Source organism: Chionomys nivalis, chromosome 16 (assembly GCF_950005125.1).
Source record: "Chionomys nivalis chromosome 16, mChiNiv1.1, whole genome shotgun sequence".
Taxonomy (NCBI): Eukaryota; Metazoa; Chordata; class Mammalia; order Rodentia; family Cricetidae; genus Chionomys; species Chionomys nivalis.
Window position 1 is genome coordinate 12665994 of NC_080101.1, and position 14815 is coordinate 12680808.

Genomic DNA, 14815 nt, shown 5'->3' on the forward strand with positions numbered 1-14815 from the left:
CTTCGCCGGGGTCGCTCCGCCGCGGCCAGAAGGTCAAGCTCACCTTGGGGGATCGCAATACCTTCCAGTGACAGGGCAGGACAGACGAGCCGCCAGTCGGGCAGCGACGCCGGCGGACCGATCCGCGCCCGTCCTGGCTGCTCGGCGACTTCCGGATCTGCGCAGACGCCCCGGCTACGCCGTCCGGAGCGCCCCTCCCCCGGCTGGCTGTTTCCCGGCGTGCTCTGCGGCGGAAGGGCCGAGTTGACAATAACAAACCCCGCGGCGGCCGCGACCCGGTGTCACCGAGCTCGGGCTGCCTTGGGTCCCAGTGCCTCGGCGGGTTGACTCCGGTCCCCGCGCGGTGCCAAGAGGTCTGAGCAGCGGCTGCGGCTGACCCCGCAACCGCCGAACCTCCGGGCCGCGCCGGGCTCTCGGCGGCCGGGCGCCGACGGTTGTGTCGGTTGGCGGCGCCGCTGGGGCGGTTGGTGGCCGCCGCCGAGGCCAGGGCGGCGGCAGAAGATGGTGCCGGGGGCCTCCGGCTGTGCTGCTGCCGCGGGCGGAGGAGCCGCTGCCGCCGGGTGAGTGCCGCCCCTGCCCCCATCTGGCGGAGGGCTCGGGGCCCCTGTCGGGATTGTGGGAGCGGCCGTCGGCACGGGTTGTCAGGGTCGCCGCGCCGGTCCTAACCGGGGACGGTGGGATCCGCCGGCCGCTGACAGCACCGAGGGAGCGGTGGGGCGCCCCGTGCCCGCCGGAAGTCTGGAGCGCGCGGCCTCTGCCACCTGGGCTCGGCGCAGCGGTGTGTCGGGCTCTGGAAACCCGAGAAGGGTTGGACCGCGGCCGAACGGGAGTGCAACTGAGGGGTGGAACCCCAGAGGTGATGCCTTTGTCCCGACCCCGGAGTGCGAGCTTCGGTGTAAAGTTACTCGTCGGAATGACTCAGCCTCCACTCGCCCCACTGATGAATTTGGGGTGAGGGTGTATGCGGGTTCCAAAACTTGGTAAAAAAAAAAATGACAGCTTCCGAACGTAGTGTCTGTAGTTTCTCTACAGGCTGGTGGATGTGCGGTGGTGACTGTTTATGGTTTCGTAATTTTGCCCTTTCCGTCATGAGTCTTAAAATGTGATCATTCTGTGAACCGATATAGGCCTGGTGCCACGACATTTATGCACTCACTTATTGATAAAGTCCCTGTAAGACATTCAGTTGGATGGGGATGTTGTCATGTCTTTTATAACCGTTAAAACATTTGCCCATTTTGGTAAGCATTTTCTGTAAAAGGACTTTAGCCTGATGAGACTTATTATTTATCTGGGGGCTTGCAAGGCTGTTTAGAGGCAGCCTAAACAGCCAAGCATTTGTGCTTAATCAAATATTGTTACTGTATTTCAATAGGTGATTTTTTTTTAAATTATTGGATCTATAAATAGGCCGCTATTATTGTGTGTGAGAATAGCTTTTATTTAGTGTTAATACAAAATATGGCATGGATTGACATTTTCTAGCTAATTTTTGTCACGTGTTTAACGTTTACAGCTGTGCTTAAAACTTTATCTACAATCTAGGGTTAGAATCTTTTTTTTTTTTTTTTTTTTCGAGACAGGGTGTCTCTGTGGTTTTGGAGCCTGTCCTGGAACTAGCTCTTGTAGACCATGCTGGTCTCGAACTCACAGAGATCCGCCTGCCTCTGCCTCCCGAGTGCTGGGTAGAGTTAGAATCTTGCCGCTAAATTTATCTCAGCGTTCCGGGAGGCTGAGACAGGAGGATGGCATTAGGCTATTTGGGTTACATAGTGAACTATAGTGCTTTTTTTTTTTTTTTTTTTTTTTTTGGTTTTTCGAGACAGGGTTTCTCTGTGGTTTTGGAGCCTGTCCTGGAACTCCCTTTGTAGACCAGGCTGGCCTCGAACTCACAGAGATCCGCCTGCCTCTGCCTCCCGAGTGCTGGGATTAAAGGCGTGCGCCACCACCACCCGGCTGAACTATAGTGCTTTTGGGAAAGGTAGTGAGACCGAGTTTTGAAAAAAGAAAAACAACAACAAAAATGGTGGTTATGTCATGAGGCACATAACGTGTTGTTTGCATTGATTAATCTATTGCTGTAACTAGTTAGTGGACTTGGGCCACATTTTAAAAATAACTTAGTTTGTTTTGAATTAAATTGTGAGGTATTTTGGATCTGATTCTCCCAGTGTTACTGGCAGGCAGGGAAAACAATAAAGCAGTCAGCCCAGAGACAGAGCTGTTTGGTTCTCTTTGACAAACATCAGGGTGTGGTGGGGGCACACCTTTAATCTTGTCATTTGGGAGGAAGAGGCTGGCAGATCTCTGAGTTCAAGGCCAGCTTGGTTTACACAGTGAATTCCAGGCTGGGCGGTGTTCCACATTTAGACCATCACTCAATTAAAAATCAAAAGCTAGCAAAAATTTTTCAGTTTATCCCTAACCCTATCTACACTTTTTTTGAGACACAAGAGTTTCACAATGTAGCCTCAGCTGGCTTACAGCTTACTCTGTAGCACACCTAGCTTTGACCTTTCAGCAGCAGTCCTGTGTCAGTCTTCTAGTCCCGGGGTGGTAGACTCAAGCCACTGCAGCCTGCTGCACTTTCAGGAGACGCAAGGGAGTACCTGACAGTATCTTTCCATATCCATCATAGTTCTTTCACTTTACTTACTTACTTACTTATTTATTTATTTTTGAGTCAGGGTTTCTCTGTGACTTTGGTTCCTGTCCTGGAACTAGCTCTTGTAGACCAGGCTGGTCTCGAACTCACAGAGATCCACTGCCTCTGCCTCCCGAGTGCTGAGATTAAAGGTGTGCGCCACCACCTCCAGGCTTCTTTCACTTTATACTTGCTACATTGAGACCATTGAACTAAGGAATAAAAGGAACGAACGTAAGGAACGTAAGAATATCTTTAGAGGCAGGTTCTCAAGTAGCCCAGGCTGGCCATGTACTCACTGTGCAACTGAGGCTGGTCTTTGAATTCTACCTTCTAAGTGCTAGAGTTACAGGTGTATGCTATCATGTCCTGCTATGAAATAGAATTGGATGTTCATATAAAATAATTGGCTCTATTAGAAATTAACTCTTAAGTTTAAGGAATGTAGAATTAGCATGGGAGGAGAGAAGTGATATTTATAAGTCCCCTTTTCTTTAAGAACACCCTAGACATCTCAGTTTTATAATGTTTTGTTTGTTTTGGTTTTTGTTTGGAGAAAGGGTCTCACTCTAATCCTTACTGGCCATGGATTAAGTGTTTAGCTCAGATTGGCCTCCAGCTCTTGTTCCCTTTGCTTAAGCTGTCATATCTGACACATCTTGGAGTTTTGATAAGTTTTCAAGAAGGAAAATAAGAACCCAGTGGAAGGTTGTGAAGTCTGTCTATGTGGGTTTGAAACTTTACATAAGCTCTCCTTATAAAGTGGAGCATATGGGCCCTGCATGTGTAAAGGTGGAGAGTTGAGTGCTAGTGGGGCCAACTTTCAGGAACACTTGGACTTGAGTCTGTCCCTTAAATTGAACCTATGCAGTACACGTGCCAGTGAAATATAGTAACGTGTTTTGTATGTGTGTGTTTGTAGGACCATTGGGCATTTTAAAGAAGGCAAAATGACAAATATCAATTGCTGGGAAAAGGTGTTTGAGAAGCAGACTATGGAGTGGTGGTTTGTAATTTTGAAAACAGTGATCTATTTTCATATTATTATTAATTTGAAACTGTCCACATCAGTTTTTCCTTCACTATCTATACACAAACATTGGTTAGTAACTTCCCAGAATATATAGCAATATAATAATTCAGTACTATACTGTTACTTCTGTGTATGGGCTTGGGTGACTTTGAGTGCAGATATCATTTGAGCAAGCTTTTTTTTTTTTTTAATTTCCTATGTTTATAGTCTTGGTTTAATAGAGTAAAGCTATTTCAGTATTATAAAGGTAATTTGGGTTTGTTTCATATTTAGTATACACTGTAAAGTAAAATATAGCAACTAGAAATTTTTCTCTAAAGTTATGGATTTCATAGAGCAATGAGTAATCTGTTAATGTCCTGCTGAATATGCAGTCCAGGCAAAGTACACACTGACGTGTATGTTTGTGGAAAGAAAGAACTGAATATCATTACTTGATCTATGATCTTCACATGCACTGTGGGACATGCAGTCACAAAATAAATGAATGTAATCTTTAAAATTTGGGGGCTGGAAATTTATCAGCAGTAAAGGAACTCCAGTTCAGTCCCAGCACTCACACTACCTGTAGGGAAGTTTCAGAGTACTATCTTTTGTTCTATTTGAGTACATGCACGCGTGTTCACATACATAATTGTGTGTGTGTGCATGCACGTATGTATGTGTGTAGAGGAAGGAGACAGTCTTAAGTATGTAGCCATGACTGGCCCAGAACTCCTCAGCTTTAGAAAACCATGTTATTTTGTATATACATATGCCTTCTGTATGCTGAAGGAACTTCCGAATTCCATTCCTGGTTTCAAAGTATTTCTTTTCTGGTTTTTGTCACGAGCTTTTCATATGTTACCTCCATTTGCTGTTTATCTGAGCATGCTTGTCTTGTGTCAGAAGGCACACATTGAGCACTATGAACCTTTACAAAAAAGGTTTTCTTTGGTAGAATGTTAGGAAGATGCCTGTTGTTTTCTTTTACTCTTGGCAGATAAGGAGTGGTATTATGGGGGGCTGGTGCATCTGATTTGTAGAGGCTGACCCCAGTTCTGGGTCTGGGTCACCTATCTGTTCTTGGTGGTGGAAGTTATGTTCATTGATGCAGGAACCAGTGAACACTCGGTGTGGTAGAATTGGTAATAACTGCAGATTGCAGAATTAGAAACGAGACAAAATGATTTCAAAATTTCTTTTCTTCATGAGGCCTTCAGTTTGCTTTCTTTGGTAACATCCAGATCTCGTGCTTTGTTAAACTTGAAAGCAACTTTATTTTTATTCCTATTAAATCATACATACCCTATACCCTAGTATTGGAATTTAATGAGTGTGTTTAGTTTTGAAGATCAAAGTTTCTTATATGGGGTTTCTCACTTTCTTTCCCCATATAAGAAAGCTAGTTCTGATGTTTTAGTATTTTAGAAAGTTAGTGAGAGAAACCCTGTCTCGAAAAACCAAAAAAAAAAAAAAAAAAAAGTTAGTGGTAAGGATAGACTGGACCTTGTCATCATAGTGATAATTTTTCTTTCTTTTTGTTTTTTGTTTTCAAAGATTTGCTTATTAATTATGTATGGAGTGTTCTGCCTGCATGTATCTCTGCAGGCCAGAAGAAGGCACCAGCTCTTATTACAATGGCTGTGAGTTGTCATGTGGTTGCTGGAAAGTGAACTCAGGACCTCTGGAAGAACAGTCGGTATTCTTAACCTCTGAGCCATCTCTCCAGCCTCAACACAGTGATAATTTTCATGAGGAAAATTAGAATTATTCCAGTTGAAAGGTAGGCTAGACATTTAATAAATTAATTTTGAGATAAGTTCACACTATGTAGCTCTGGGTTGTTATGGAGACCAGGCTGGCCTCCAACTTGGAGATTTGACTACTTGTCTGTCTTCAGTGCTGGGGTTACAACAGTAGGCCTGACAGGCAAGTCAAGATAATTTTTTTAGTTGATTTCTGATTACTTTATATAGAGACAACTCAAGCATTATCCATATATTCTGTATAAATATAATAAGCTCATTTTTATTTTTTAATTTTTATTATTTTAGATTATTTTATGTGACATTGGGTACCCTGGAACTGGAGTAGAAGAGTTAGGAGTTGCCATATAGATGCTGGGAATTGAACCTGGGCCCTCTGAAAGAACAAATGTTCTTAACTGCTAAGTCATATGTCCAGCTCTTTCTTTCATCTTGTATAGAAAAGTACAGATTCAAAGGATCTAAGGAGAAGCAAATTGTCCTTTTTTTTCTCCCACTTTAGTCCATCCATATTGCTTATGTAGCTAGAGTCTGTATCTTGAGGAGAAAATAATTCTGAGTGTCACTTGGAGCTGGGGACAGTGATGATAGGACCATGCTTAGACTTTAAAATTCAGATAAGCAGAGATTGGTGGAGGAAGGATTTTTACCTGGCCTGAAAATGTTTAAAGTGTTGGTATAGATCCTTTGATGACACTTCTGGAAAAAGGAAATAGGGTTAATTTTGAAGCTATTAATATTGAAGCTTAATATCCATCACTTAGTGATTTTTATTATACTCTTGGGTACCGTAAAGGGTTCTGATGTGCATTATTATCAACTCTCCTGTATCAATGCTCTAAAATGTATCATTTCAGTTTGTATAGATCGTAAACTCAGATGTTGACGTTATTGAGTCCAATAGAGTAGGTAAAATCTGGATGGAGATAAGTCCTTTTTCAAGCATTATCTTCCTGGGTTAATTATGTGTCAGCATTGTCAAGTTCACATTTGCAGTGGGGTTGCCAGGTAAGTAAAGGAAGTAAGTGGTATCAGGTGGGTGCTTCGCTAGATGTTATAGCATACAAAAGATAGCTTCAGATAAGATAGGAGAAGAGACTCAATCAGATTTGATGTCATCTGGTAGAAATATCGGAGGGGAATTGGAGTGAACTAGAAAGTTAAAAAAAATTGTAGACTCTAAAGGTTATGCCAGGGAAGATTAGGTGTTAGATTCTAAAAGAAAATCAGTGAAAGATTTAAAGGAAAAGCATCAAATTAAAATTTGGAGTTGTTAGACAGGTTATGCGTATGTACCTCAGCAGTTTATGTGGTTTTGGTTTGTTGTTGTCTGTTGGTTGGTTTGTTTTAGGCGGGGTCTTATGTAGCCCAGCTTTGCCTTAAATTTACTGTGTATATAAGGGTACCCGTGAGGTCATAATCACCTTGCATTTACCTTTCCAGATGTTAGGATTACTGGGGTACTCGTTACCATACCTGTGTTGGAGAGTGAGCCCTAGGCTTCCTCTGCACTCAAACAGGGCAGTCTCTTTACACCACGAACCCCCTTTTTGAGCTAAATCACTAGCCCCCTGTGAGCCCCATGCTTACTCCTGTGCCTTATCTTTTGAGTCTCAGTGCTATGATTCCTGACTTTCCCAACCATCCCTACCAGTGGTAGAGCTATCCCTTAACAGATACCGTGTTCAATCCCCACAACCAGGAAAGAAAAAAGAAAAAAGAAATTTTGACATGTTTAACAGTAGGATTTGTAGTTGGAAATATTTTGCACCAGTCACTACTCTCTCTGAGTTGAGGATAAGTCTGAATGTGTTATTAACGTTAACTGAGGTTGTTTTCATACACATGTGGAAGAGTTTGCACAATTCTGTCACATATATGAAGATCGTTCTTTAGCTCCTCAGAACCATCTTGGGAAATAGATGTTTTCTCTCTATTTTTTTTAATTAAATTAAAGAAAATTGATACATGAAGCCAGTCAAGATCACAGAGTAGGACAGGGCTTAATACAGGTTTTCTGTTGTTATTCTTCTGTCTCCCTATAGGTAATAATTAGAGGAATAAATATGAGTGGCATTTAGGGGAGCCAACGTAGACCAGGGCTGCATATGGTCTACATAGTGAGTTCTAAGACAGCTACGGCTATGTAGAGACCTTGTCGTGGCATGCACTTAATAGCAGAAGACCATTAGAAGGTGAAGTCAGGAGGATCAGAATTGATATTGAGGCTACGCCTGAGTTATGGGAGACTCTATCTAAAAAAAACTTTTGTTTTGTTTTGTTTTTGTTTTCCAAGACAGCATTTCTCCCAGTAGTCTTAGTGTCGTGGAATTTGCTCTGTGAACCTGGCTGGCCTTGAACTCCTGCCTCCCTCTCAAATACCTGGATCAGAGGTGTGGGCAGTACCACCTGGCTCAGAGAAACAATTCTTAGTTTGTATATTTTTAGCAGGAATATAAGCTGCCAGAAATGTGCCAGTAGAGCCAGGTTTGCGTGGCCCATATCAGAGACTGGTCAACGTCTGCTACCTAGGAAGTTTTAGGCTACTTGGGCTACATGTAACTCTTTTTTGTCTCAGGACAAAAAGGGAAGAGAAAGGGAGGAGAAAGAAAAAAGTAGGAAGGTAAAAGAAAGAGAAAGAGAGCCAATATGTGAACTGTTTATTACCTTTTCAACATAAAATAAGTCATTTCCATCTTTAGTAGCATTGTGAATGCTAAAAATGGTCTTGTAGCCATCTTAGTTATCATTTCTTAGTTTAGTATGTACAGTCAGAGTTTATTTAACTTACTATTTTTGTTTTGACATATGGTTTGGCTATACAGTTCAGGTTATCCCTATACTCCAGGGTATTTAGGTCATACAAGTGCTACATCGTGATGTAGATGGATTTTTCTTTGGGCCACCAGCTCAAATAATGACACAGACTTATTATGAAAATTATGAAAGCTCCGCTTTAACTTAAGCTTGTCCCACTAGTTCTTAAACTAGTAAGTTTGAGTATGACTGACATGTTTTGATATTTCTCTCCAGTGTTGTCCCAACGAAACGTACTGTTTTGTCTTATTGGACAGAAACTAATAACAATACTTAGACACGTAATCAAAAAATAGGAGCTGGGAGTCTGGGGGTGATGAAGAGATGGCTCATTAGTAAGAACACTTGGTACATATCCAGAGGACCCAGGTTTGATCCCTAATACCCACATGAGCCTCACAGTCATCTCTGATTCCAATTACAGGGGATCCAACACAGCTGCCTTCTACACGCACCAGGCTTGAGTGTGCACTCACATGCGTGCAAGCAAAACACTTATACACATACAATAAAAATAAGTCTTAAAATATTGTGAGTAGGTATGATGATACATACTTGAAATCCCAGAACTCAGGCCAAGGCAGGAGTACTGAGAGTACCAATAGTTGCGAGCCTCAGAAAGTGTAGGCATGTAATTGCAATTACTGTACATGTACAAACTTTGTTTTTAATGTATAAGGGTATTTTGCATGCTTGTATGTCTGTGCACTAGCCACTTGAGTGTTTGTCTGCTCCCCTTGGAGGCCAGAAGAGGGCATTGGGACTGGGGTTACAGATGGTTATGAGCCTCTTGGATGCTGGAAATCAAACACAGGTCTTTAACAGAAGCAGCTGGTGTTCTAACCTGCTGAGCCATCTCTCCATTGCTACTTTAAAAAAATATCTTTTTATTTTATTTTGAAATTAGTATCTGTAATTCTAACTAGCCTGGAACAAACGTTTAACTGTCTTCCTGTACCTGCTTATTGGGTACTGAGATTACAGACATATGCCACCGTGTCCACTTTAAACAGACAATTCAACTTCTGATCATCTTAATTTGACATAGTATCGTATGAATTCTCTTTGAGCCATTTGAGTTTTTTATTACATAGTTGAGATATTTAGTCCTCACATCATTTATGCCTCAAAAATCATTGACATCATGTATGTTCGGTATTACTGTAGTATTTATAGAACAGTATTTCCCAAAAATGTTGACTATGAAGCATTTATGATAATAAAAAATGATTAAGTGAAGGGAAATGATTCTGAGACCCATGGTGCACTTCTCAATTCTGTGATAGCCTACATGAAACTTTGTTCATTGTTACAGACCCAAGTATGTGACTTGCAGACAGCGATTTGCCATTCCTACTTTTTTTTAATCATTCCTCAAGACATGTTACTATAAGTACATTTTAGTCAATGTTAATGTGTTAACTTTTCTGTGCCTGTGATAAAATACTATACCTCCCAACAACTTATACATGAAAAGTGTTTATTTTGGATTAGTCTATCATGATGATGAGGCATGGAGGAACAAGAAGCTGAGATCATATTTTCAAGAGCAACCTGGAATTTGCTTTTGAGATAGATTCTCAAACTCCTCCTCCAGTGATGGACTTCCTCTAGCAAGGCTCCACTTCCTAAAAGTTCTATAACCTCCCCAAACAATACCACCAGTCAAGGACCAAATGTTCAAATATGTGAACCTGTGGGACATTTCTCATTTAGATTCCCACATTCCATTCTCTGTCCCCATATGCTCATGTCTGTGTCATAATTAAAAACGCCTTTACTCCAACTCCAAAGGTCCTCATCGTCTTTCTTAGTCTCAACAGTTTACAAGCCCAAAGTCTTTTCTCAGACTTAGGTGGCTTAGCCCTTCTAGCTTTGCTTTGTCCGTAACAGGTAAGTAGGTAGTTAAATGTTTATGTTGGGCCAGGCCAAATTCAAGTCTTGGCTTTGCAAAGCTTCCTTTCTGATAAATGTGAAGAAATATATGAAAAACATTGTAATGTATGTAGAATATACAGCATAACTAATGAAGTGATGAATATCATATGATTGTCTATCAAAATGGGTGTATGTGAAGGTATGGCAGGAGGAAAGAGTAATCAGAGTAGAATGGGTAATCACAGGGACCAGGGAAGACTACCCTCCTGAATACTCAGAGATGAGAGTTAGGAACTTTTCTGCTTTGAAGAATTTGACCAGTGTTGTATTTAGGTCTAGAAGGGTGAAGATAGGGAGTTTGCTGATTTAAATAGTACCACAATTATTGAAGGCAAAATAAAATGGAAGCCTTGGATTATGTAACTTTGAGCCAACACTCATTTACTTAATGACATCAACTCCTTAGTCTTCTTACCATAAAATAACAATGACCATCTTTATAGGATTGTTTTTCTGAAGATCAAATGAAAGTATTTATGGAAACACATAGAAAACTAGGCATAGTAAAGCCTTATAATCCCAACACTGAAAATGTGGGACAGAAGGATAAAGACTTTGAGGGAAGGCTGGGCTATCTCCTGAAAATCTATTTAAAAAAACCATGAAAGCCGGGCGTTGGTGGCGCACGCCTTTAATCCCAGCACTCGGTAGGCAGAGGCAGGCGGATCTCTGGGAGTTCGAGGCCAGCCTGGTCTACAAAGGGAGTTCCAGGACAGGCTCCAAAGCTACAGAGAAACCCTGTCTCGAAAATCAAAAAAAAAAGAAAAAAAAAAACCATGAAGGCATATACAATGATGGCTGCTGCTGTCAACTGATGTAGTAAGATTTACATAGCAGGAGAACCTGGGTTTACTTAGCATTTACAGCTAGGATCCTTCTTTTGTCTTTGACCCTGTGTGCCTGCCCAAGGAGTCCCCATAACTTGCAGTTCTGATGCTCTGCTCTGTGTCCTGAGTGTTTGTTATTGTAGTCTATAGTACTACAAACTTGCAACCAGAGTTTCTGAAGGCAGTGAAGATCAGGTGTATTAGAGATGAAGAAATAAGAGCCAGATTGAGATTGTTTTAAACAAGGAGAAACTGATTTGCCTCAGTAAATAGGAGTACATAATCTATGACTATCTAAGTTTTAGAATTAATGGATAGATGTGCTAATGTCTGCTAAAAGTGCTGGACAGCGTGCGATAGACTAGGTAAATGCAGATTCAATAAGCAGAGAGAAATTAAAAACTAAAAGCAAAGAGAATTAGGAGTTAAGTTTTACAAAGCCAGATGAAGATATGCATACTAGGAAATAAGTTGGATATGTTGAGTTTCAGAAGAGTTTTTTTTTAGAAGGATTTTATATTCAATCTTGGGTCAGGTTTGAGAGTTGGTAATCAGCAATATTAGAATCTACATACAGCCATAGGAGTAGGCCACATTCTAGTCTAGACTGGAAGGAGGCCTGATATTTCAAGTAGACATTGGTGACCCACATTATTATCTGCCTCATACTCTTCTCTTACATTGTTTTTTTTTCCTTTCCTGTAGTCATAACATCCCTCTGATGTGGTTGTGCTTACTGTATTATCTCTTGCTGAGTAAAAACTTACTATAAACCTGTTTATTTGAAGCAACATAAATATTGTATCTAGGGATTGTATCCTGTAGGTTGATCAGCTGGGAAAAGCTCTCTTCAGAGTCACGTAGTGTCAATTCAGTTCACTGAGAACTGTCAGACTGAAGTTCCTGGCTTCCTGCTGTTTGTTAGCAAGCAGTCATTTTTTTAAAAGATGTAGCTCTCTATATGGCCACTTGCTAAGCAAGGTTGATAAGGAAGTTAGCTGTAAGATGGAAGGTTTAATTTTAATAACCATAGACCTAATCCTGTCACTTTTTCTTATATCGTATTTACTAAAACCATAGGCTTTGCTTGCATCTTGAGGCAGTGGAAGGGTAGGTGTTGACTAATGAAAACCAGGACGTGGGGGTTCCAGAGATAACAGATGCTTATTTTATGGAGCTTGCCTGCTATTTTTATTCTTGTGTGCTTATGTATGGATGTGGGTATGTGCATGCCACAGTTCATGTGGTGGGAATTATAGGATAATTTGAGGGAGCTGGTTCTCTTCCGCCATCGACCAACAGGCTTGGCAGCAAGTGGTCTATGTAACTCTGGAGCCATCTAGCCCAAACTAGGTACTGAAATGGTTCAATAATATTTATAAGTGTCTTATTTAAGTAATTAGGGTACATAAAGAGATGGGTCCATCAGAAGTTTGTACTACTCCTACAGAGTTGGTTCCCAGCACCCATTTTGAGTGGCTCACTGCTGCCATACCTACAATTGCAGCTCCGTTGGAATCCCAGTGCCTTTAGCCTTAGTGGTCACTTGCCTTTACATGCATGTACACAAGTGTGTGAGCACTCATGCACAAATGCATCTTAAATAATTAAAATCTTTAAAAAGTTATGGGGTATTCCCAACCTAAAACCATCTGACTCTACAGCCTGGACTCCTCCTTGCAGTTGTTGCTCTGACTTTTTTTTAAATAATATTTTTATGGTTTATTTAACTTTATTTTATGTACATTGGTGTGAAGGTGTCAGATCCCCTGGAACTAGATCTTCAGACAATTGTGAGCTGCCATGTGGGTGCTGGGAATTGAACCCAGGTTCTCTGGAAGAGCCATCAGTGCTCTTAACCACTGAGCATCTTTCCAGCCCCTCTGACTCTGTCTTTGGTGAACCCCAACATGAATGATTCCTGATCCTCCTCCTGTCACTATGCTTGTCTGATCATTATATTTAAGGTGTGAAAGATGCTGTAGAAATAGCAGTTGTTTGTCTTTATGCCTCTGTATCCTAGTTGTGCTATGTATTCAGTGAATACGCAGGTAAGAAAATGTACTGAGGTACTGGACCAGGTAAAAAAAAGTACTGTAATTGGCAACTTTAAAGGAAGAGAACGCATAATTACATGTTGTTTTGTCATTGAATTATTTCTCTATAGTGACTCTGAAATTTGTCTTTTCCAGTTCTCTGAGGTTCACCAGTAGTGCCACTCAGTTGCCAATATCAAGCAAGCCCATATAAACCGTTCATAATCTTTTAAGAAAAGCAGTAATATTCTTCACGGAACCTGGGTAAGTCACGCACCTTCAGAACTGCAGTTTTGATCCACTCACACTTGCCCATGAACTCCACTGATATTTATTATAGGTGCTTGGGATTTGAATTCAGATCCTGTTGCTTAAGCTGAAAGTGTCTTTACCTGATGAGCCATCTTCCTAGCCTAGTAATGGCTAATTCTAGTTTTTATTTACACACTGAAATAGGAAAAAGGATGAGCAGTGCCTTTGGGAGTTAAGTGTTAATTTGTTTTGAGATCAGAATCACTGCTTCCTAGGTTGGTCTGGAACTTAATATGTATCTGAGGCTGGCTTTGAATACAAAGCCATCTTTTTTTACCTTAGCCTCCTGATTGCTGGGATTACAAGTATATAACCCCCACTCTACACACACACACACACACACACACACACACAAACAAACACAACACACACATACACATTTTATATTATTTTAATCCTCAATAATGGATTAAACCTAGACCTTTTTGCATACAAGTCAATTACTCTGTTGAACTATACCTCTAGGCACCCAAAATTTTTATTCTGAATACAGAAAGCAAGGAAAATTAATTCACATTGTTTTTCTAGTGATGAGCCTTTTCCTCATGCAAACAAGCCAACTGTGCAATGTAGAAGTGTTAGGCTTTTCACTAGTCTCATTAAAAAAATATGAGTTGACTGCATTATCCAATTCACTTCTGAAAATCAACCTACATTTTAAATTTTTGTGTGTTCTGTTGCGGTGATGAAGGTGTTTGACTTACTCTTGAATTACCCACTTTATTTTTTCCATTTAGGAAGTGCACCAGAGTGTGAGGTACGGCTCACAGATTCCAGAAAGATCATCATGAAGTTATATGTGTTTCTGGTTAACACTGGGACCACTCTGACATTTGACACTGAACTAACTGTGCAAACGTGAGTTGTATTTCACTTTTCTCTGGTTTTTCATCCCGAATTTATACCGTATTTTAAGAAAATACCCTATTGTGGTGTGACCCTATAGTCAATAAGAACGCCTACCTTGCAAGCACAACATGACTTTAATGCCCAGAGCCAGTTGTCACGGTGTGTGGTTGTTACCACAGTTTGGGAAGGCCCCTGGGACTCACTGGTTAGACAGTCTAGCCTAATGCAAGAGAGTGAGAGATGCTGTTTCCAAGGAGGTAAATCATCTTCATGTGGATAGCATGAAGTTGTAACTTCCTGTGCATGTGCATATATACCCACACACATGTGCATATACATTCAAACATTGAAAAGAAGCCTCCTTCTAAAACAGCTAGAGAGTTCGCTTAGTGACTAAGAGCATGTGTTCTTGAAGAGAACAGTTTCAGTCCTCAGCACTCATAGCAACAGATCCAGTTATGGGATTCCAGTGGTCTCTTCTGACCTCTACAGGCAACAGGCACATGTATAATGCCCAGTACATGCAAATACACACACAGAAAAGAAAAAAATTTTTTTGTAACTAATCTATACTGAAACTCACCAACTGGATGTGGTGAACACACTTTTTG

The 14815-nt window shown here is 41.1% G+C and overlaps 1 protein-coding gene across 2 annotated transcripts in view; it reads left to right on the forward strand.

Annotated features, from left to right (window-relative positions):
* The first annotated feature begins 231 nt into the window (after positions 1-231).
* Rb1cc1 (RB1 inducible coiled-coil 1) overlaps positions 232-14815 on the forward strand; it is a 55808-nt gene continuing 41224 nt past the window's right edge. The window contains exons 1-4 of one of the 2 annotated variants that reach the window (XM_057790244.1): positions 232-560; positions 5217-5442; positions 13200-13307; positions 14093-14213. In XM_057790244.1, the coding sequence (XP_057646227.1) occupies positions 14143-14213 (71 nt within the window). In that variant the 5' untranslated portion in view covers positions 232-560; positions 5217-5442; positions 13200-13307; positions 14093-14142. The remainder of the gene's footprint in view (positions 561-5216; positions 5443-13199; positions 13308-14092; positions 14214-14815) is intronic. The other variant, XM_057790242.1, reaches the window with a different exon arrangement.